Here is a 21,801-nt window from a genome sequence, read left to right as displayed (position 1 = left end):
AGCAGAGCCCAGTTTAGCAAGTGTTTTGTTATTGCAGGAACATTCCTGTCTAGTTATCTTGGGCCTCTCAACTTCCCCTCTGTATCTGCAGTATAGGTTTACCTGCCCTCCTACAGAACCCTTTCACAACTGTAAGAACCTTCTTTTAACTCTTCAACTGCTTGACAGGGGAGGGTCCCACAGGTTGTACAGGTTACAAATGTCTCTAAAGGAAACAATTCATGCATGGTAGTTTTAATGTCATGTTAACTACTGATTAATGGGGTATACTGTATTTGCAGCATTGCACAAATTCCTAACCACAGTCGTATTTGCTATCTTTTCTGAGGTGCCATATTCAAGGTGTTTCAATTGCCAGTGGTTGGTGAATGATGAGGGTGTGTTGCGTTGAAATGCCCTTAGATACTGTATGAACCTGCTGGCAATAGTTAGCATATTGTTCTATATTTACCACTAACACAGATGCACTGTGTTATGATTCTGCATTAAGCTGTGGCATAACAGGGGTGTCACTCACTGCACACACTTTCTACTAACTAAAAGATGAGTCCATAGGACTCATTCTGTGACCAAATGGATGGGTTCATTGTGTGGTGTGTAGGGTATGCTGCTGCTCCCAGCATGCATCCTAGGGCGTGTGTGTGGTAGTGCAGCCTAGAGGCTAGGAGAGAAGGTAATTTCATTTCTCTGTGCACAGCCAGACGGCTTAATGTCCGTGGGACCTCCGTGCTGATCCGGCCAAAATGGGACATTTGAAACAAAGTGCTGTGAAATGCTTGGAAGTAATGCCTCTGATGTCTGGGTTTGCTTTTAGCCTTGGGAAGGGAGCTGGTCTACCTGTTGTTTTCACAATAGAAATGCTACTTTCCCTTGTGCCACCATGAAGTTTTAATTTGTCTTTGAGTGAAATATCTCAACCACTCCTTGATGGATTGCCATGAAATTTGTAAACACTTTCATGCCCCCCTCAGCAGGAATTCAACTACATTGTATCTTCTGTGTGTATCCTCTATTATCTAGGTCTTCTTAAAGGGTAAGGCAGATAATAATCTATATGATCTCCATGTTGTCAACAAATCCCATTAAATGACCTAACCCAAAAACACATTAAGTGAAACCAAATCTTCAACTGGAAAGAGAAAACTGAAAAGTGTTGCTGTTTGTCTGTGTCGAGGAATTTATTTTTGTCTATCAAAAAAATGAAAAGTATAAATCTTGACTCATTTTTAAAGATTAATTTCTTCAGTTGTGACCAGTAGGCTCAGCGCAAAAAAACAGAAGACTGTGAAAATACAGGATATGGACAAACATTTTTGGTCTTTTTCTTTGGACAATAACAAAAGTACAGTACTCCACTCATAGACAAATTATTTATCTATAGCCCTAATCACTAGTTAACATTTGTTGATTGGTGCTGTTAAAGTGACAATTGCTATCTACTGTACATTTTTCTAGTGCTTATCTGTTGTGGTATTATGTAATTGGGTTGTTGAAAAAGTATTTACATCACACACCTTTAACCCACATTCTGTCATTCAGCTGCAGGGTTTCTGTCTGACAGGCTGGGAGCCCAGTCAGGTAGCAGCCTGAAATGTCTGCAGTGGAGACAGCTCTGCTCACTGGCTAATTTCACTTCGATCTCTCCATCATCCATCTTTCCATTCTGTCAAACACTTCTTATATAGCCCCGCAGTACAGAGCGGTCTCACTTTCCATCTCCTCATTGTCTAATTCTCTCATGTTACATAAGAGAGAGAAAAAATTAGTCTATTTATTATCCTGCAGGCAAGAAAATGTCTCAAATTATAATCCTGTGAAATAGATTCTGTCCTGTCGTTTTCACTCAGGCAGTAGTGGAAGTAAAAGGAAGGTCTGAGTGCTATGCGATGATTGATGGGGTTTGCATGTAAATAGCTACAATAATACAGGAATATCGATTATCTCAGACAAATGTCATGTGGGCACCTCCCATAAGCTGATTGACAGGAGCCTGTTGTAGCCAGATGAACTGAATTAGCCCTCTTTAAATCCTTGTTCACGCCCTTTCTAATGGTCCTATTAAATTGCATTGTATAAAACAGTGTATAGTACTGTGAAGCTTTGATATTGGACTGTAATGCCTTGTCTCTTTGGTTCGGTACACGTGTACATTTGGATATTTCCTTCCCTTGCTTTTTCAAGTTAGTCTCCAATGTATCCAACATTCAACCACAGAACCACAGTTTACCATTATAGACAAACAAGTGTCCATACTGTTTTAAATCTGTACTACAGCATCACTGCCCCAGCATCCTGCACACACACAAACACACACACACTCTCTCAAGAACATTCCTCTGGCATGACATCAGTTTTTGGACTAAACAAGGAACAAACTCCGCCGTGGATTGTTTTACTGTTGAGGGAGGATGGATCAGACATCTGCTATCACTTCCCAGCTGATACAGATTCAAAGTGGATTTGCTGAAAGTATGTAGACGTAGATGTGTATAGTGTGTGTGTGTGTATTTGCATGTCTGTGCCTGTGACTTTCTGCATGTTTATGTGGGTGTTATGTTATGCCTGCACATTATACAGGCACTGGATCCTCATGTTTATCTCTGTGTATGCGGACAAGCATTTTTGACCTCATCAGGTTGTGACCCATAAGAATCCCATCAATGTGATACAAACCTGAGCTGCTTGAGCTGCCAGGTATCTGTGCATGCATGAATAGGTCTTTAAGTGTAAGCACTTGACAGCAACTAGGAACTGCAGTCTAACCTTGAAAGCTGGTACTTATTTCTCATGCCGGCACTACAAAGCCTTATTTTATCCAGGCCAGAGCAGCAGAGTCGCCTCCTTGTTCCTGATGACCTCTGATATCTTTTCTGCTATTTATTTCCAGGCTCTGATGTGATGCAGTATATGTGGGTGGGGCGGCTCTCTGGGGGCCCCAGCCTGGCCCCTGTTCATGTGATCAGGCCCTACATGGAGTGGCATTTGGCCTGGCCCTGTGGGGCCCTGTCTGGGAGCAGAGAGCTGATCTGCAGCCAGCCTGGAATGCCAGACATTTGAAGTCAGACTTGTTAAAAAAGAACGAAGGCTGGTAGGAGTTTGGTCAAATAGGCCCCTGTGTCCAAAATAGCCCACAGACTCTGTCTGAGAGGGAGGGAAAGGAGACAAAGCTTCTTCCCGTAAGCTGACATTAGGAAAGGCCAGCCCTCCAGCCTTTGAATAGAAAAGACAAAATTGTGCTTTCTGTGCTCATTGTCTTTCTGCGGTTTGTGTCCTTCTCCTTACCTGTCTGTCATTGTTTTCCAAAGCTGTTTGTTTACTTGTTTATGTATGGGAATGCAGTTATGTGAAGTGTGTGAGTTTTCACCAGTGATGCTGTAATGGTGTCTCAGTGTCACTATGGTTCAGCAGTTCAACAGTTATCACACCAGGGAGTTGACATTGCACTTGGGAAAAGAGCAAAACTCATCACACAGAGTGACAGATGAGAAGATGATCTCTCTTTCTCTCTCTGTCTCTCTCTTTCTTTCTCTCTCTCTTTCTCTCTGTCTCTCTCTCCATAAATATTAATCACATAATCTTTTCATTTACTGCCTTAATTCCCTTTTCTCTCTGTTCACATATTTCTCTCAGTCTTTCTCTTTATGTTGCTGAATTGTATTTCCTTCTTTACTTTGTTTCGTGTTCTCACTCTATTTTGCGCACGCAGTACAGTACACACTCAGCTCTCATCATCCTTTTCCTCATCCTTCTGTCTCATGGGGCTTTTTTACTGGTGTCCCAGCTATGAGCTGAGCTGGGCAGGGGATGTCAATTACAGGACTATGATAGGGCTCCTGCTGCATTATGCATGAAAGTGTCCCACTGGGGAAAAAATGGCCTACAGCCAGGAACGATGGATGGAGGGATGGAGGGATTAATAATGGATGGAGAGATGGAGGAACGAAACACTACTGCAATCTGTGTCTCACCAAATTGAAGACTTGCCCTGGCTCACACCTCTGAAACTCAGGGCCAAGTCACCCTGGGTGACTCAGAGCCGTGAGGTTGTCATGTGAGAAAGCACAGGAGGACTTTAATCAGTATTTCATTTTCTCTGTTTAGACCTAGTGGGGTGCCACCATCAGAAAGGTCATCTAAGGTCTTTTGTCTGTTATTCTGTATGCAGATAGCCTCTCATCATGATCAGTTTTGTGTACTTGCTTTAGATGTGAAGTCATAGCACTTTATAATATATAAACCTTTAAATATAAAAATGCAGCATAACATTTGCAAGTATGTGTGTGTGCGCTGGAGTTTGTGCATCGTTTTCTCCAAGCCTTAAGACATACCACAAAAATACAGTCAAGAACAAGAAATATAATTAAGAGTGGAAACAAAAAATGTATGTTTGCCATCCAATTAAATCTCAAAAAATTGTAATTCCATTTCTTTAATGACTAAGTGGAGAGGAGTAGAAAGCAGAGTTAATCTTCATTACACCCAGAAGGCAATTTGTTACACAGCCACTGTAGCAGTCAACTAAAAAACAAACAGAAATTAAACAGAGATTACAAACTTCAAAAACAAACAGGAGACAGGGCTCAACAAATATGAATTAATTTCTTTGCTCTAAACTTTAAGGTATCAAAGTTTAAATCTTACATTCTGTCATTAAACAGCAAAATCACTAGTAAGGCTTAAAGGTCGGAAATACAAGGAAAACAGGAACTACAGTACTAAAGGTGGATGTCATTCTTGGACTCGCAGTACAGCGTACGTACACCTACAAACAGTGCTGCACATTGAGAGTTTATTGTATTTTGGTGAGATATCAAAATCAAATGAAGATAACAATCACTTCATCAGGTGAAGAAGTGGGAGGGGTGTTTTAAGTTTGTTTCAGAGCGTCAAGTTTAAAAAAAGCTTATGTCATTTCAAGCCACAGGTTTCTCAAGACAGTCTGTAATAACTAAAATGTGATATTTTAGGGCATGTTATATTCACAGAGTTTTGCAGTATCATCCCTTAAGGCTCTGCAATTGATGAAAATTGTTTGTGTAATCACCAACTCCAAAATCTTGTTTATGAGTCACATTTGCTAATTTGTAAAATTCTGAAAACGGTATTTTCCTAGTCTAAAACTTTTCCTTAAAACGACACTGAAATTGTAGATTGTTAATCAGACACAAACACTCATGCCCTTAACTCTAAAATCTGTGGTGGTGTTAAAAGGTGTATACTTATGTGCAGGTACTACATATGCATGAGTTTGTGTGAAAGTCTTCTCATGCCTGTTTCCCCTGACAGGTCCCTGATGTCAACTAATGTCAGTCAGTGTATCAGTGAACGTGAAAAAATGCTGTTGTTATTCATCCCCACGATGGTGGGATGACACTATTTGTCACTGTAGTGATGGATTCCGCCTCCCTCAGAGGAGCATGTGCAAGTGCCGTCTCTGAAAGGCTGTCTTTGTGTTTCACACTCACTCACTCATACACACAGACACACACAAACGCACTGCTGGAACTGACAACAAAGGCGTGCTTATCCAATTGTGAGGGAATAAGATTAGGCTACAAAGAAACTCATATGGCTAATGTTAGCATCTCCTGCTTCAGTGAGAGCCTTTGTTTGTATAATCAGGAAAAACATGGGATTAGATTTGAGATGCTGTCTCAGAAATGATGCCCATAAGACCCTATTGTATGATGTTGACATGTACCTAAATAACAGAAGGTGATGACCTGCCTTCAATCTGATAAAACAGTCCTCAGGGAAATAAAGGGTAGTTGTGTTGTTCAGCTATCCGATTTTATTTTCCTCCAAAAAGGACTGTCTGGCAGACCCTGGCCTAACCTTTGTCTTTACTCAGTGTTTTCCTTTATAATTGACTTAGCTTGTCACCATAATTAGGTTATGGCAAGGACAGAGAATAACTCCTCTGTCATCTGGTGTTTTAAGATGCTAATCTTTCCTCGATGAGAGCAGCTCATTTTACAGCTTACTATAATTCATCAAGGGCACCAATACGTTGGCTTATTGTGGCTGTGGGAGTAAACTGTCAATCCAACAGGTGAAGTAATTACAGCTGCTGTAGGACCACTCTATGAATTTTTAGGTGGAGACACTATTGTGTACTGTAGTACAGTATATCACAATGTGATGTTTAGATTATGTTAATATTTATTTGGCAATGCTTAAAAAAAGGTCTGATTAAAGAAATAGAGATAACCCTAACTCATTTGTCACTGTTATAGGGTGGATGTGGTCATGTGAATAATACTTTCCAGTAGGGACCCTACTGTACGAATTGCCATGAGCTCTTCCACCAATGTCAGGTCAATGGTGGTTGAGACACTTCAGATCTAGAGTGTGAAAGGAGCTCTAGACAGTCTGGTTTTTTCATATGAGTCAGGCGAAAGAGAGAGAGAGAGAACGTTCATTTGCACCTCTATGAGCTCCTCTCCCATTCTTCTAGTGAAGAAAGCCAAGCTCTTACACAAAGTCGTCCCTAAGCCCCTCAGGGCACCAAGAGCCTGTTACATAGGAAAGCAGTAAAGAATGCTCCAGAAAAGTCTTCAGCCACGACCTTGGCTTTGACAGATAAAGCACTCTGACTTTCCTGTTCTAGTGGCACTGTCTCATGGTCGAAAGTCTGTGCTGTATTCCTGTGTAAAGCCAAGAGTCTGCCTGGATTTCAAACATTATGTGCAGTTGTATATATAATAATAACACAAATACATTTTATTTGTAGGGTTGCCTTTCATGTCACTCAAGGTCGCCTGTTATATACTATAATATACTGTACAGTGTATTAGTATATCTTTATCCATAATGTCCACCACTTTGCTCCGAATATAAGTATTTCAACAACTGTTTGTCATATATGACATTTGACATAAGCATTCATGGCTCCCAGATCATGCATCCCACAAGCTCTGGTGATTCCCTTACTTAGTGCTGTTGTCGGTATATTAAACTTTGTGGTTGTAAGTGAAATATCTCAACTACCACATGGACTGCCATGACATTTGACACAATGGTGGCCCCATAGATTTTCGTCTAACACAATCACCAGATCAAATTTTTAGTTTGATCAAAATTAAGCACCTACAAAACTAATGATATTCCCATCATCCTCAGCTGTGCTCTATGTATTGTGCTGTCTAGCAAATGTGAAAACTTGTTAAATGAGAAACTGGAATGAATATGGTAAAACGTTATAGCAGCTTAACTTCAGAAATATTAGGGTGGATGGCATTAACATTGAGTGCACGGCAAATTATAGCCTTACAGAGCCACTAGCATTGCTGTAGGCTCCTAATGGTCGTATTGTAGTATCTGAATGTGGAGTGGCACTGTGCCAACCCTATTTCAGCAGCTTCTCTGCTGGCAAAAGGAAAAATAAAAAACATTCCAAACCCTCGTCAAACCTCAAATGTACTACCTTAATTGAGAATAAAGGAAAAGAGCCAATGTCCTAATTTAGCATTTCTTTAAATCAGATATAAAAAAATAGACATTGAACAGTATTTACTAGCTCACATTTGCAAACTATTTGCACTCCAATTTTGGTTGGCTCAGAGCTTTGATATGATCTTGTTGGTAAAAAAAACCCTGATGAAGCTTTTGAACGGTTTCATCCCTCTGCACAATCAGAACCAGCCTCCTATCTTTTCTACTAACTAACTGAAAACAGGCTCTTTCTGTATTTCCGTATCTAAATGTTATGCACATATTAGTTGTCAAAGAGTGCATAGAGGCAAACACCAGATGCTATATTTACATAGACTTTTGATGCACATGGATTTATCATTACCATAACCGTACATTAAATTTCCTTATGAGAACAAACTTAATACCCAATAAATCAGTCCTGGAGATATAATGATTACAGACACAACATTTTCCACATACGTATATAGTCATACTGTATGTCAGACTTTCTTTCCATCCCCATAAAGATCTTGAAAGGATAAGGTTATGGCAATAATTATCTTTTCTTGTAAAGAGGAAAAGTCATGACAACTTCTAAACACTCTTTAAACCTGAGATTTGCAGCATTGCCTTGAAGTCATGTTCAAGTTGTAAAGGTAGGAGTGGGAGCTATAAAACCACCCTGCCTTGACAAGTAATACGAATTGAAGCAACTGTACAAAAATCCTCAAATATGCAAATTTAATTTGATTTATTTTCTCAATTGTTGTTTGACATTTATAGTCCAGGTCACCTAACGTTTTTCTTGATGTTGAGCAGGCCACTTTGGCAAAAGAACTCTTGATGAGTAAGCTGCTCTTTGCTAAACATAATGTAGGAGATAGAGAAAGGGATGAGCAGTAAATGACTCCCATACTCATTAGCACATGTTGGTTGGTCTTACTTGGCGTGTTCAGGCAAAATTTCCTCTAATCATAGGTGTGGAACATTCACTCACTAACTTTTTGATCTTTTGGAGGGTGGTACAGTATGTCCTCATCACTCACTCATTTAATCAATGCTTTTATTTTTCACTAAAACACCTCTCATTGTCTCCTCTGCACATACTTGTCTTCTTCTCATCTTTTCCCTTTTTATCCCTGACTCCCCCCTTGTGTCTCATTACTTTCCTCCCTTTTTAAATTTGTGTTTGGTTTTGTTCCTCGTATTCACATCTATCATTTGTCTTCCCCAGCCCACACATCATTTTCCTGTCCCAGAGTGTGTTGTGTGCTGGGAGTCCTGATGCTGGAGAGAATGCCCTGTCTCTGTGTGGGTCCAGGATATGTCATGAGATTGCTCACTCCTGGTTCGGCCTGGTTATTGGGGCCAGAGACTGGACTGAAGAATGGATCAGTGAAGGGTTTGCCACCTTCCTGGAGGACATCATCTGGGCCCAAGCACAACAAGTACAGTACAATCGATGCACAGTGATTGTTGAACTACATCTGTTTTATGAAAGGAAATTAATGGTGATCTTTTGTAGGCTGTCGCCTGAGGGAGATGAAAACTTTCAGATGGCAGTATGAGCTATGAAATGCACCAGTTTAGTCAACTTGTGAAGCCCAGTTTGCTCTGGCCATCTGAAGAAGTTACAGCTGAGGAAACTTTCTCTAATTGGAAATACAAACAAGTCAATGAAAAACAGACATTATTGAAATAATATTTGTTGATGTATTCTTTCTTTCTTGTTATTATCTACAAACACTACCAAATACTAAAAAAAAAACCCAGCAACTTCGAACCATTACAATAATACAACAACTCAGGGAAACACAGTGTGACATTCCAGCCTTCAATTTCCACCAACTCTTGTGCCAGGATTTCCAAATGTTACTGTTGTGGTTGGAATGCTTGTCAAAAAGAGTTGGCAATTACACTGCTGTAGTAAAACCATACATCAAACACACAAGGAAACGGTTTATAAAAACACCAATCCAAGTCCTGATGCAGAAAAGGACAAACAAGGAACAAAAACCATGTCTCAAAGGTCAGGGGAGCTGGCCAAACAAAATGAAAGGGTAAGGAAGTTCCTGGGCCAACCACAAAACAAACCATCTAACCCAAAGCTACTAAAATATGAGAGGGTGAAGCTGAAGCATATGCAAGACTTGTGAAAAAGTACCACGGCCACTTACTCTTCAATAAAGTCATTTTTGTTTTACTTTTTAAAACAGTAGATCACAGTGTAGGTAAATAATAATAATTTTTAAAAAGTTCTTTGCCATTTTGGCTGTTGTGTACTTTGCACTCTTACTGTACTTCTGATGTCTGAGCCAAGAGACAAATGGCAACCTGGTAATTAAGGATACCTGAAAAAAAAACAAGGTAAACATCAGAACAAAGAAGAGGGTGTAGCATTGGTATGCATCCTTTGCTTGCAATGTTAACTTCGGCTCTGATCCAAAGGGTTGATGTACACACAGATCGTATCTTTCTGCATGCTTTCGCACACCATCTAGAGTTATGCAGATGTTTTTCTAACGTCTGCATTGTTAAGTCATGTCACCTCTATGATATGAGCCTGGCTCTTAAGGAGCAGATATAGACAGGTTGTCAAAACAATCAAGGCATATTATCAACGATAATTAAGAAGACTTGTGTTTTTTTGCTGATAAAATTCACCATGTTTATTTTTTACCTTCCGTGATTCCTTTTACATCCTATTCTGTATTTCTTCCTGCAGCTCTCTTCACAAGAGACAGCAGAGCAGTCAGACCTGAAGGCGCTGCTCAGGTGGAGACGACTCTCTGACGAGTTACAGAATTCAGAGGAGCAACTTCAGATCCTCAGGTGTGTCTCTCTCATCGGTCCAGTCTGTCTGCTTCAACTGTCTTATGACTGGTGTGGGGGAAAGAGCTCTTTCGGCTGAGCATGGTCACAGGACTTAATAATTCTTTCTTTTTTTCATGGAAAATCTTTCATAATGTTAAATATACATTAGAGGCCAGTGTTACTCAAAGGGACTGTCTGAGACTTTACTCAGAACATACACAGTCTCTTATTATACATTTATTGGTTCAAGGCAGTCTGTGTTCTAGTGAGCAAGGACACACCTTGCTGTACAAATTGCTGGTACATCAAGTTGGGTGATTAATAGCTTTTTGAAGAACACATTTTAATACTTGTGCAGCAAACACAATTTACACTACAAAAAGTTAAGTCATGGACATGGTAGCATACAGTAGTGCAAGCCATTCTGAGTGAAGAGAGAAAATGTGTGAATGAGCTGCATTTGTCTTGAATTACTTTTCCACAACAGACACAGTCTACCTTTTTCAAGTTATAGTACTGTGTGTCCAGTCTTTTGTTAGTGTCTGCACGTGCAGACACACACGTGAGCATGAGGTAGCTACATGCATTCCAGGGGTACAGGTGTGGCAGGTGTGGCAACAAAGTATATCCAGGTGTACTGTACTGTCTTGTCTTGGAAAAGCTCTGCAAAAGAGCGCACACAAACAAACAAAACTTTTCATCCGATCCTGACAATATGGGACCCACACCCTGTTTGTGTCATCAGCAGATTATACTGTAGGTGTATAACCCAGTCAGGAGTTAACTCTTTGCAAACAATGTGATCACTTGTTGGCATTGTGCATTTCATGTTGAATGGAAAAGCCTCTTCACAGGAAATGACACGCACAGTACACTATTGACATTCACACTTGCAAGAGGCCATACAGAGTGTAACAGCAAATCAATGTGTTATTGATTTCATGGCACTTCTGCTCAGCACTAACTTCTAACTATGTCACTACGCTAATGACGTGTTGTCATCACACAATTGAAACACTTTTGAATTAGTATGTAGATTCAAATCTGTTCCATTTGTCCTGAACAGTGTGTGGTGTGTTGTACCTTGGTGATACTACAATTCAACTCATTTGTTGCTGTTCCATTTTTATGAGCTTAAAGACTTTGAGTACTTTAAGAGTGACTGTATTTGGAAACTGTTGAACTGCTGATAATGTCCAGTATTTGTTGCAGTGATAAATCCTCACAGTTCTTCTTGTACTGTACAGAGTCAAGTTAGTTTAGTTTTAGAATTTTCATTTAGTTTTTCAGTGTGCTTTTTAATTTCAGTTTAGTTTTAGTTAATTCAACATGTGATTAAAACGTTTTGATTAAGTTTTTATTTTAAGGAATAGTTTAGTTTTATTTAGTTTTAGTCTTATTTTTGGTTATTCAGGTGTTAAGAAGAAAGCCTTGAATTGTTGAAGATTCTCTGTGAGAGATCCCAAGAAAAACAAATGTTCCCATCATCCTCAATCCTCATCACAATACATTTACTTTTATCTACCTGGGGGGTCGTACTCGAAACAATCCCATGTGGCTAATATTATTTGATCTGCAATTCAGTTTAGTTTCAGATAGTTTTGCACTGTTCATTGTAGTTTTTATTTAGTTTTCATTTAAGTAAAACATTTCATTTTTATTTCAGTTAACTAAATTATTTTTTCACTGCTGTTTTAGTTTAAATTAACTGTAATAACCCTGTACAGAATATGTGAGTGAAAGGGTTAAACATGCCCATGAAGCTGTGTCTCTGTCTAGCAATTTATCAGGGTGTTCCCCCATGCAGCAGACACACGGGTGATTAGGAGGATAGGGATTAGGTTTCTCTGCACCTGACAGGGTTAAGTCAACAGCACCAAACCAACAATCGAAAAATGCAAACATCATCTGCACTCACACATAGATGGAGACATGCGTGTCCGTACACTTGGATGCACGCGATGCATACAGTATGTGGCACCTGAGAAAATGCTATTTCTTAACCTTTACATCCTTTAAAGTAATTTATAAAGCATGTGGCAGCATGAAGGACCCCTACTACAGTAGCATCTTAATGAGCCAGGTCCAACTTGTACTCTATCAATGTTTTTAGAAGCATCAATAATCAACATGCAAATTCTAGTCAACCTCGGTATTATTAACTCATCGTTACCAATTTACAGTTTTTTCTATATCATGATGACATTTTATGATCATATTGTGTCATCATTTTACAATCACTTTTTTACAGGTTTTTTTTACATGTTCATATAAGGAATAAATAATTTCAACTACTAAATGAATGCATATTTTCTTATTCTTCATTGGAGCAGTTCTTTCAAAGAAATCCCTGTCTGGCCTGTAATTAGTCCCAAATTACTACTTAGTTCTTTCCAGGAAACTTCCCAAGAAAATGAGTAAGAAACGAGTTGGAAATGATGGACTTGTAAATATGTGCTGTTGTCCAAATTAATGTTTAGAAGCAAAACTACACTGGAGCATGATCCTGAACCTTGGCAACAGTATGTGTGGTTAAAATGAAATCTCAGCTCCAAGCATAAAAAAGAAGCATACCTTCTTTTTTATGCTTTCATCAGTGTTTTTTCTCAGTGATTCACAGCTCAGTAAATGATTGTAATCCCAGTCTCTGTTTAGTGTTGGTTTCCAGTTATGGATGTGACTGACTGCCTGGACATTCCCCTGGCCGTCCAATAATTAACCTTTCACTTTCTAGTTGATCCTTTGAGGAGTGAGACAGCTGATGTTGTTCACTTCAGGCAAACATTAAGTGTTATTTTGATCTGTAGCATCTATAACCTAGCATTAAAAAAAAAATCTAAGATAGATTGCTTGCAAGTTCTTATATGGCTCCATTAGCATTACAACGGTGTGGAAACATTATATGAGTAAACACAAACTGGTTTCACAATGAGCAGAAAAATATTAGAGAGGGCCTAGTAAAGGCAATGGAAGAGTAGTGGGATGTACAGAGAGATACGTGCAACTTCCACACCAGTTTACTCACACATACACACAAATAAGGGCTAAACGGCAGGTTGTCCTTTCCAAGTTCAGTGGGTCACAATCGACACCCAGTGATCCAGCAGGGGCCCAAGTGGCCTGTGTTTATCAGTCCATTTCAGATGAGTTATATTTAGGGCAGCCTGGGCCAGACGCCATTCTCCCTGCTGATTTACTGGGCTGCTGGGAGTGCTGCTCTACCTTATCCGGTTTCCACAGTCAACCCAGTGTAATTTGTCAGGATATGGCTTGCGGAGCTATAAACCTCTGTGTGTGCGCGTGCGCACATGTGTGTGTCTGTGTGCTCGCGTTTGACATTAAGTTCTGTCAGTAATAGCTCCTGATTTCCTCCCGCTCTTTTTCTCTCTCTCAATCTCAGACACACCCAGGTGTGTGCAAGGCTACACACACACACAGACAAGCTCCCTCCCTCTCACACACATGGCCTACCAGTCAGATAAGAGCACCATTTATTCTGAAATACATTGAGCTATTGTGTGATTCTCCAAGGCAGCGAGCAGCGATTCCGCTTAAAGCTGTAGTAAATCATCTCTGACAAAGAGAGACGGTAAAGACAGGGATTTACACATCCATACATCCCTGGGCTGGACGGTGGAAAGGGTGGAGTAGTTCCTTTGTCTTACACATCAGTGATGGATCAACGTTTTGCCTCTCCCTGCTCTGCCGCTGGTGTCTCTGACGCACAAAAGTGACACATTTTCTCTTCTGGAAATACATGTTCTGTCATAGTTTTTTGTCTTTTGCCCCAATCCCTCTTTTTCTCTGTACTCCTCTGCTACACACACACACACACACACACAATATTTCCCAGGGATACGGCACGTCCTGCTGTTGTAAAAAGAGTCTATTTCATCTTATCAGCAGCAACAGACAGACATGGGCACCACGGGCACGAGACTGGACAGAGAGCAAGTAAAAAAAAAAAAAACTCCATGGAAAATATTATTGCTATTTTATAGGGAATAGGTAAATGAGTCATTTTCAAATATTTAAGACGATTATTACAATTTATAATGTAAGTTCTCACCTGTTGCTCACATGCATTACCAGTGTGTTTTTATAGTTAATCCATATGACCAGTGGCAGGCTCTGAATATCGGCAGCTTTTCATGTACAGACTCTGAGGATCATTACGAAGATCTTCCAAAATGGATTTTCCCCAAACCAGGTCATTGGTATAGTCACTTTCCTCACACATAACATTTATATGACATGCACTGAGCCACACTGAGAAGGAACACACCCTCATAAGCATGATGAAAGTCCTTGTAAGAGTGTCCAGTTGAATTTAGAAATTCCAGGAAGCTGATGACTTCCTTTCTCAGTCCACTGAGCAAAACCTAACATTCCCGTCTATCTCCTGTCCGCGATTTCTCCCACTTCTCCTCCTCATCCTCCCCTTCATGTCCTCAGCCCTAATCTACATCATCGCCCCTCCATCCCTGCTCTTCTGCTAACCATGCCTGGACAGAGACTCAAATAGATCAAATATTTGAACAGCTCGAAAAGATTAATCATTGAGCTTTTATGTCACACTCACGAATCTGTATGAATAAGAATTTGGATGTGTGGTCTTCCTGATGGTGTGTGTGTGTGTCTGGCCCTGTCATGAAGCGGTCCTGTGGAAAAGTGCTAGCCAGTGATGAAGAGTGTATTGATTGGTGGGCCAGGCGCCTTGTGTATCGACTTGGCAGGAGGGTGATCCTTCAAGGCCTTACTATTGGCACACTGAGTTAATCTGCTCAGCTTGATCAATACTGGCTAACTGAAACTATCATTGCACAGCATCCCATGTCAGTGCTCTGTTTGTTTGGCTTTTATTAGTTTTATGTGTGTTTGTCCGTGTGTTTGTCGAGGTTGATTTGTATCTTTGTGACAGGGAAAGCGAAACTCAGAGCATGGCTCTTTTGTGCCTGTAAGACGGGGATGGGGGGGGGGTGATGCTTCTTCGTGGAAGTGTTATATGTTCGCTCGGTGAGTCATGGGCAGTAAAGTCGGCGCGCGGTGCTGTGAGGTCATATAAACACTATAGCATGCTATTATAAATCTGCAGCTTGATTTCCAGCCTGCCTCTGGCAAAATACGGCAACTTGGCAATGTGTTGGCCATTGAGAGGGCCGGCTGAGTGGCTGGATTTAGTGTTGCTGACAGTGTATTCTTGCTCTGTTGAAAATGTGGTTTTCCTGCAACTAAAATGTCTCTAAGAGAGGGATAAAATAAGATCTCAGTGCTCAGGTTCTCTCTCACCATCCCACTGTTTTTGCCTCACCGTGTTTCTACCTGCCTGACTCATTTTTTTTGTGAACCACTCTGTTTACTGTGTTCGCTTAATATCTCCCTAGGTGTACTATGTGACTGTTTTCTTATCTCTGTGTGTGTATTTTTGTTTCTCTGCTCTGTTTATGCTTCTGCAGACCCAACATGGAGAACACTGGTCAGGTCAGCGAGTCCGGCTCCTCCACAGTTAAACATGCCCTCAACCCTGACAAAACCTTCATGCAAGTCCACTACCTCAAGGTGAGAGATGACTGTAGTACAAGCAGCAGGCAAGAGATGATGGGAGAAGTAGGGAAAGAGGGAAAATGAGGGATGTATAAAAACCTAAGATGTTCTGTTAGATGTGCTTGGAGCTTGACTTGTAATGGATGTAGCTGTTGCTGTGGAGTTTCTCTGATAGGTCATGTTTTTTGTCTTTACTTATCTTGTCCTTTTGTCCAGGGTTACTTCCTCCTCAGGTTCTTGGCCAGTCAAGTGGGAGAGCGACAATTTATCGACTTCTTCAGATTATTTGTGAAGAAATACCACGGGCAACTCATTTTGTCTCAGGTGAGGCTGCGGTATAGGAAATTCATTTTTACCTCATTAACTTAATGGAGAATCTTGATGTTGACTCACAGCTACTTCAGAGGCTGTTTATAAAATCGGAGCACAGATTTGAACAGTTTTAATATGACCTGTCTCTCAGGCGCAGTGTTATTTCCATACTGTAAATTAATTGGAGGCTGATGTGAGTTTTATTGCTGCAATAGTTGAAAATGCTCCAGCTCCCCCCCCCCCCCAAATTGATGACCGTACATCAGCTCAGCCACATTTGTTTATCCTGTTGAGGCCATGGGTCTGAGTGATCACACCTGGAAGTCTGTGTGTATGAGTACATGTGAGTCGGTCTGTGTGTGATACGTGATGAGTTCCACCTGGCTCCTGTTTCTTCAGTGGCAGGTTGAGTCTTCCCACTAAATAATGGATGTAACATAAACACTGCTTGACCTTGTCCTCCTGACTTAAGATCAGGTATGCCTTTCTCTTTCTTTTTTTTCCACTCCCACCTCCCACTAAATGCCTTCATTTTTTTTTTTTTTTTTTGACAGGATTTCCTGCGAATGCTGCTGATTATCTTTCCCGACATTGAGAGGTATGTAAGTGGCTCTGAATAATGCTTACAGTAGAGTTCATGAATAATAAAAAATACCTTGATGCATTAAAGGTTCCCTGTTTTCCAGTTCCAGCAAAATTAGAGATATATTATTCATCAATTTTCTCTTTTAACATGGCCTCAGGAACTTTTTTTCTCTTAAACAGTCTGTAGATTTATTGTCAAACATATGAGCATGTGTTGATTTGACCGCTGTTCTTTGCCTAACTTGGTCCTGCTGTGGAAAACACGGCCAGAAAAGCCTCCAATACCAATCCTGTTAAGAGAGCAGTCTCGTCCACTCTCATATTAATTGAAGTGTAAAAGGATAACTGCTCCTCCTGCTCTCCTCCTCTGTAATTTTCTCTCTCCCTCTCTGCACTTGCCTAATCATTCAGTTCTCTATTTCTCCTGATTGCCTCATTAACCTCTTCTTCTGCCTGTCTCATCATTCCTCTTTTCTCCCTGTCTGTCTTTCACTCTGTTTCTCCCATCCTCAACTCTTCCTCTCTCTTCCTCTGCAACCTTGCCTCTGCTCCGAATGTTGTCATCTTTCCCTTTTCTGTCATGTGGAACATGCTGCTCGGTTGGCAGGGATTGACTGAACTAAACAGAGGGAGTTGAGGACAGTCAATATTTGAGTCGGATGCCTCTTTCAGTAAACAGCCCACTAGAAGAACAAGGTTTAGGATTAGAATAGACACTAGAGTGGGTGCAGGGTCATATACAATGTCCTTTGCCCAGACTAAATGATCCAAAAATAATAATTACAAGATGAAACATAAAAATTATTAGCATACATTTTAAAAACAATAATACATTGATTTCTAAGATGCTACTATTTTCCAGGAATCATAGCCAGTCTTTCCCCTGTATAAAGATTAACAACCTGTAGAACAGTTTCCATTCTCAACATGAAAGAACAAGTATACACTGTTACAGTGTGTCTTGTTTGCTTTTGTGAACCTTGACATTTATTATCTATCTATCTCCTATTATTAAAAAGTATATGATAAGTCATGCGGTCTAGCAACTGTATTAATCTTTTGTTTGGCCATAAGAAAGCTATGCTCACATAATCCCATGTAATCCTCCTCCATGGTGCCTAACTGTTGGTGTGGCAGATGTTTAGTCTTAATGCTCTGTCTATGGTTCAAGTCCATGTGCCAAGAGCGGAAATTTTCTTGTGGTAAAGTACCGCGTGACGTTTTTAATGTCCACTTTCTGGGCAAATTGGTACTTTATTGGGAATATTACCTCTTCTGTTACACTGTGGAGTATAAAGAGAATTTTATGGTCTTCAATTTACTGAAGGCCCACTCTCCATCTGCCAAAGTTGTCAGCAAATATACAATAGGAAATGACACAGTAGGACTGAGACTTTACTAGTGTGTGGAAGCAAGGAGCTCAGATTGACCTTGCAGCAAAATGTGAGTGCTTCTTTCTGAACCATTTTTAGCTACACTTGTAGCGGTGTGGCTCAGTTTGTAAATTGGTCTGTTGGCTTGTTGGTCCAGCACTTTGGTCCAAAGTGAAACACCTCTGCAGCTATTGGATTTAGATTTTGGCAGAAGCATTCGGCACTCAGCATGTTATCATGGTAACATTAGCCGTCATCTCAAAGCACTTTTGGGCAGACAAAGTACATACTGTAAAAGATGACAGAAAGTTGTCGGTGTCACAAAGCCATGGGAAAAAGAAAAAGAAAATGTATATCTGACACTGTCAAATTATATCTTTTTCTGTAAAGAGAAAAGGTTAAAGATTTTTTTGTTAAAAATAAGTTAAAATTGACTATTGGAGAGTTCTGCTGGGTCTTCCATCTTACCCACGTGCTAACTAATGGGGGGGGTTGTTCTTCAATTTGGTGTGTACTTTGCATACTTTATAGTGAGCTAACAAACTGCGGACTGCTTGTGTATGTTTACATTCACATACTGTATCTTTTCAACCAAGCTACGTTGCTGTGTGTGTTCTTTGTGTGGTATGCAGCACTTTCTGTGGTCAAACCCTACACTTTAGCCCCTACACACAGACACACAGAGACTTACTTTACTGTATATGCATACATCCAAATTCAATTCATTGTCTGTACATGCCTGTTTGCTTCTTCCTTGTATGGGAAAGTGGGTGTGCCCCTCTTTTTGTTTAAGGTGTTGGCCTGGCCCTCAAGTCTGCCATCCATGACCCTAACAATATTTTCCCAGAGCCGTGTTTTCATAGGGTGTCTTGGGCAATAACAGTCATTTCTACAATAATAGAAATAATACTAACACTTGTGCCATTGTGTTCCAGAAAAGGCCTCACCCTCAGTGCTATTTATGCTGACTGGCTTGATCGACCGGGAATTCCAAAGGTATGAGGACCCTTTCTTTCTTTCTATCTTTTTTCTTTCTTTCTCTCTTTTTTTCTAAATTTATCTAAATCTAAAATTGAACACTGTTGTTACTGTAATGCAATGTTCATTGACCTTCTGTTTCATAATTAAGGATATAATATGAAAACAGTGTACTATATTATGTATTTGTAAATATTGTATACCAGCTACCAACTACTTAATCAGTTAAGCTTATGTAATGATGAATAGCTCTGAAAGTAAAAAGTAAATACTAAATATAAATTTAGGCTTAATTGATAATGTATCAATTAAATTTATTTAGATCTTGGAGTTCACAGATATTATGTCTTAACTAGTAATTACTTTACTTATACAGTATTCTTGCTCCTATTTACTTATTTTTCATATGAGATTATACCCCCAAATTACCACTTATCATTTGGTATATTGATTTCTTATTTCTGGTTATGAGAGGGAGTGTTTTTTGATCTTTGTGTCACTATTGTCACAGCTGTAGCTTTCACTGTTTTACCCTCGTCATCAGTATGTAAAACACAACCTGGCTTAATTTGTGCTGTAGTTCAAACTGGCTTTGAATGCCACACACTAAGAATCACTGACTGCAAATACCTTCAGCTTGTCATCCTTTAAAAATTACTCAATACGGTTTGATATCATTGGATCAGCTAGATTTTAACTTTAGTGTAGATTAAGATGTTCAAAGTTCAAACCCAGCAGTTTGTGGTGGCTACAGATATGAGTGTAAACCATAATAACACATGTAATATTTGTGCAAGGAGTGTACCCTAAACAGCTGTTCTTGGATGGCAAGAGCTGCATTGCATTCGTCTTAATGCATAACAACTTCTGAACATTATGCGTAACTCATTCTGAACATTATGTCTCCTATTAGAAGTAAATAGCTGCTAATATATAAATACTTTAGCTTAAATGATGTGTGACTATTAGCCCGTAGCCATACATGGTTCTTGATGACAGCATAAAAGATCACCCCGTACTTGTTGCTCAACTTGAAGAAAGTTTTTGAATTTTTTGAAGTGAGTTTTCCAGACGATATCATGATGATGACCTTCATTCCACTTCAAATTATGATGAGCGTGACTAGTGTTGTTGCAGTCCACTTCATTTTATCATAGGGATGTGTGGGTGTGTTACCAGACTGGTACTGCTGTTCTGCCTCGGCCTTCTAATAGAAAAAGACCCAAACCCATAGATGCTGGTATTGCAAGGCTACACACACACACACACACGTGCGCGCGTGCACATACACTCATGCAATCAATCCACCTTAACAGCTTCTTCAACTCTCCCATCTCCATGGTAACTGATCTTAATTATCACTGTGTGCATATGCTTTTTTTGTGTGTCTGTGCTTGTGTTGCTGTCTGGGAACCTTCACCTTCTAGATTATGTGATGATGTAACTGGAGCCTTTCAGGGGGCCTCTGAGGGTGGGAAGGACAGCGTGGAGGGACTGCTGTTTTCTCACACCTGATTGGGTGATGGCTAGAGTGTTCTCGCAGAGCTTTTTGTGTGTGTGTGTGTGTTTGATGTGCAAGCCACTGGCTAATAAGATCAGCCAGATCGATTGAAACCTTTTACAAATGCAAGTGCTTGTGTATTATGTACACTAGACACAAACACATTTTTAAAATCTCTCTTTCTCTCCCTGCCACTCTTGCTCTCCCCTCTCTGCCTCTCATCCATCGCTTGACAATGTGCTTCAATTGGAGAAAGGCAGGAAATGGTTTGGCCTAATAATAAACAATGACATTCACCGATCCCGGAGTAAGAGATGTGGAATGGGAAGGCCAGTGCCGGCCTATTTTAGACCCCACAGTTTAGATGAGTAAGCACTCCCTTTGGGATGATGGATTTAGGCTGAGATACTTTGTTTAAAGAAAGACTACCCTTTATTCTCCACAGCTTTCTGCCTGATAGCTTCTCCTACAACTTACATCAGCATCTTATGTTTTGTCTTTTTCTGCCTGGGTCATCATGGGGCAGAAAATGGTACAAGAGCTGGCACTCTTTAGAAACTAGGAAAAAAAGGTGATTTTTAAACATAATGCTCCCATCCTGATAAATGTTATTCACACACAGTTGTTTACGTTAAGGCAGCATTAAACTGGTTAGAATGTGACAGGTTTGGTTTAGGTATTGGACACAAGTTCAGCTACTTTAATAATAATAAATAAATTGCTTTCGAAACCAAACGTTGGTATTGTTATTGTCTGGCCTTGTCTCTGGAATTAATAGATTATTAAGGCAATACAGACAGTACAAAAACACAAAATACAGATGGGCAGCGCTCATTAACTACTTCTTTAAACTGAGCGAGGGATGTGGTTTATTTGCTTCTCCTGCGTGTTTATGAATGGCAGGGGTAACTTCTGAGCTTTGACAGTACATGTAACTTAATATTGATTCTCAGCGGATAGACGCTACGCAGACATGGGCACAGGACGAAGACAGAGTTAGAGGTAGACAAAAGCCTTGCTATTCAGGGAATGGCAGAGGGGATCGAGGCAGCAAAAGAGCTATGGTTGGTATCTTGTTACACAATGCCAATTTAGTGTTTCACCACTCACTACATTCTATACAACCCACTCCAACACCTCCCTCTCTCTGTCCGCCTCTCTTTCTGTCCTCTGCTTCTACACACACACACACACCTTCATGCTATTTCTGCTGGAGTACTTTTGTGTAATACACAAAGAGACATACTGTGTAGCTATGGTTAGTGAAAGACATGCCTG

The 21,801-nt window shown here is 40.2% G+C and overlaps 1 protein-coding gene across 1 annotated transcript in view; it reads left to right on the top strand.

Annotated features, from left to right (window-relative positions):
• aopep (aminopeptidase O (putative)) overlaps positions 1-21,801 on the top strand; it is a 71,476-nt gene that overhangs the window by 12,612 nt on the left and 37,063 nt on the right. The window contains exons 7-12 of the mRNA XM_083979270.1: positions 8,651-8,864; positions 10,142-10,248; positions 15,687-15,789; positions 15,991-16,098; positions 16,641-16,684; positions 18,980-19,040. Of these exons, the coding sequence (XP_083835396.1) occupies positions 8,651-8,864; positions 10,142-10,248; positions 15,687-15,789; positions 15,991-16,098; positions 16,641-16,684; positions 18,980-19,040 (637 nt within the window). The remainder of the gene's footprint in view (positions 1-8,650; positions 8,865-10,141; positions 10,249-15,686; positions 15,790-15,990; positions 16,099-16,640; positions 16,685-18,979; positions 19,041-21,801) is intronic.

Source organism: Trachurus trachurus (assembly GCF_905171665.1).
Source record: "Trachurus trachurus genome assembly, chromosome: 9".
In the NCBI taxonomy this organism is placed as follows: Eukaryota; Metazoa; Chordata; class Actinopteri; order Carangiformes; family Carangidae; genus Trachurus; species Trachurus trachurus.
The sequence above is the reverse complement of the archived record's forward strand: the minus strand, read 5'-3'. Positions and strand labels throughout refer to the sequence as shown.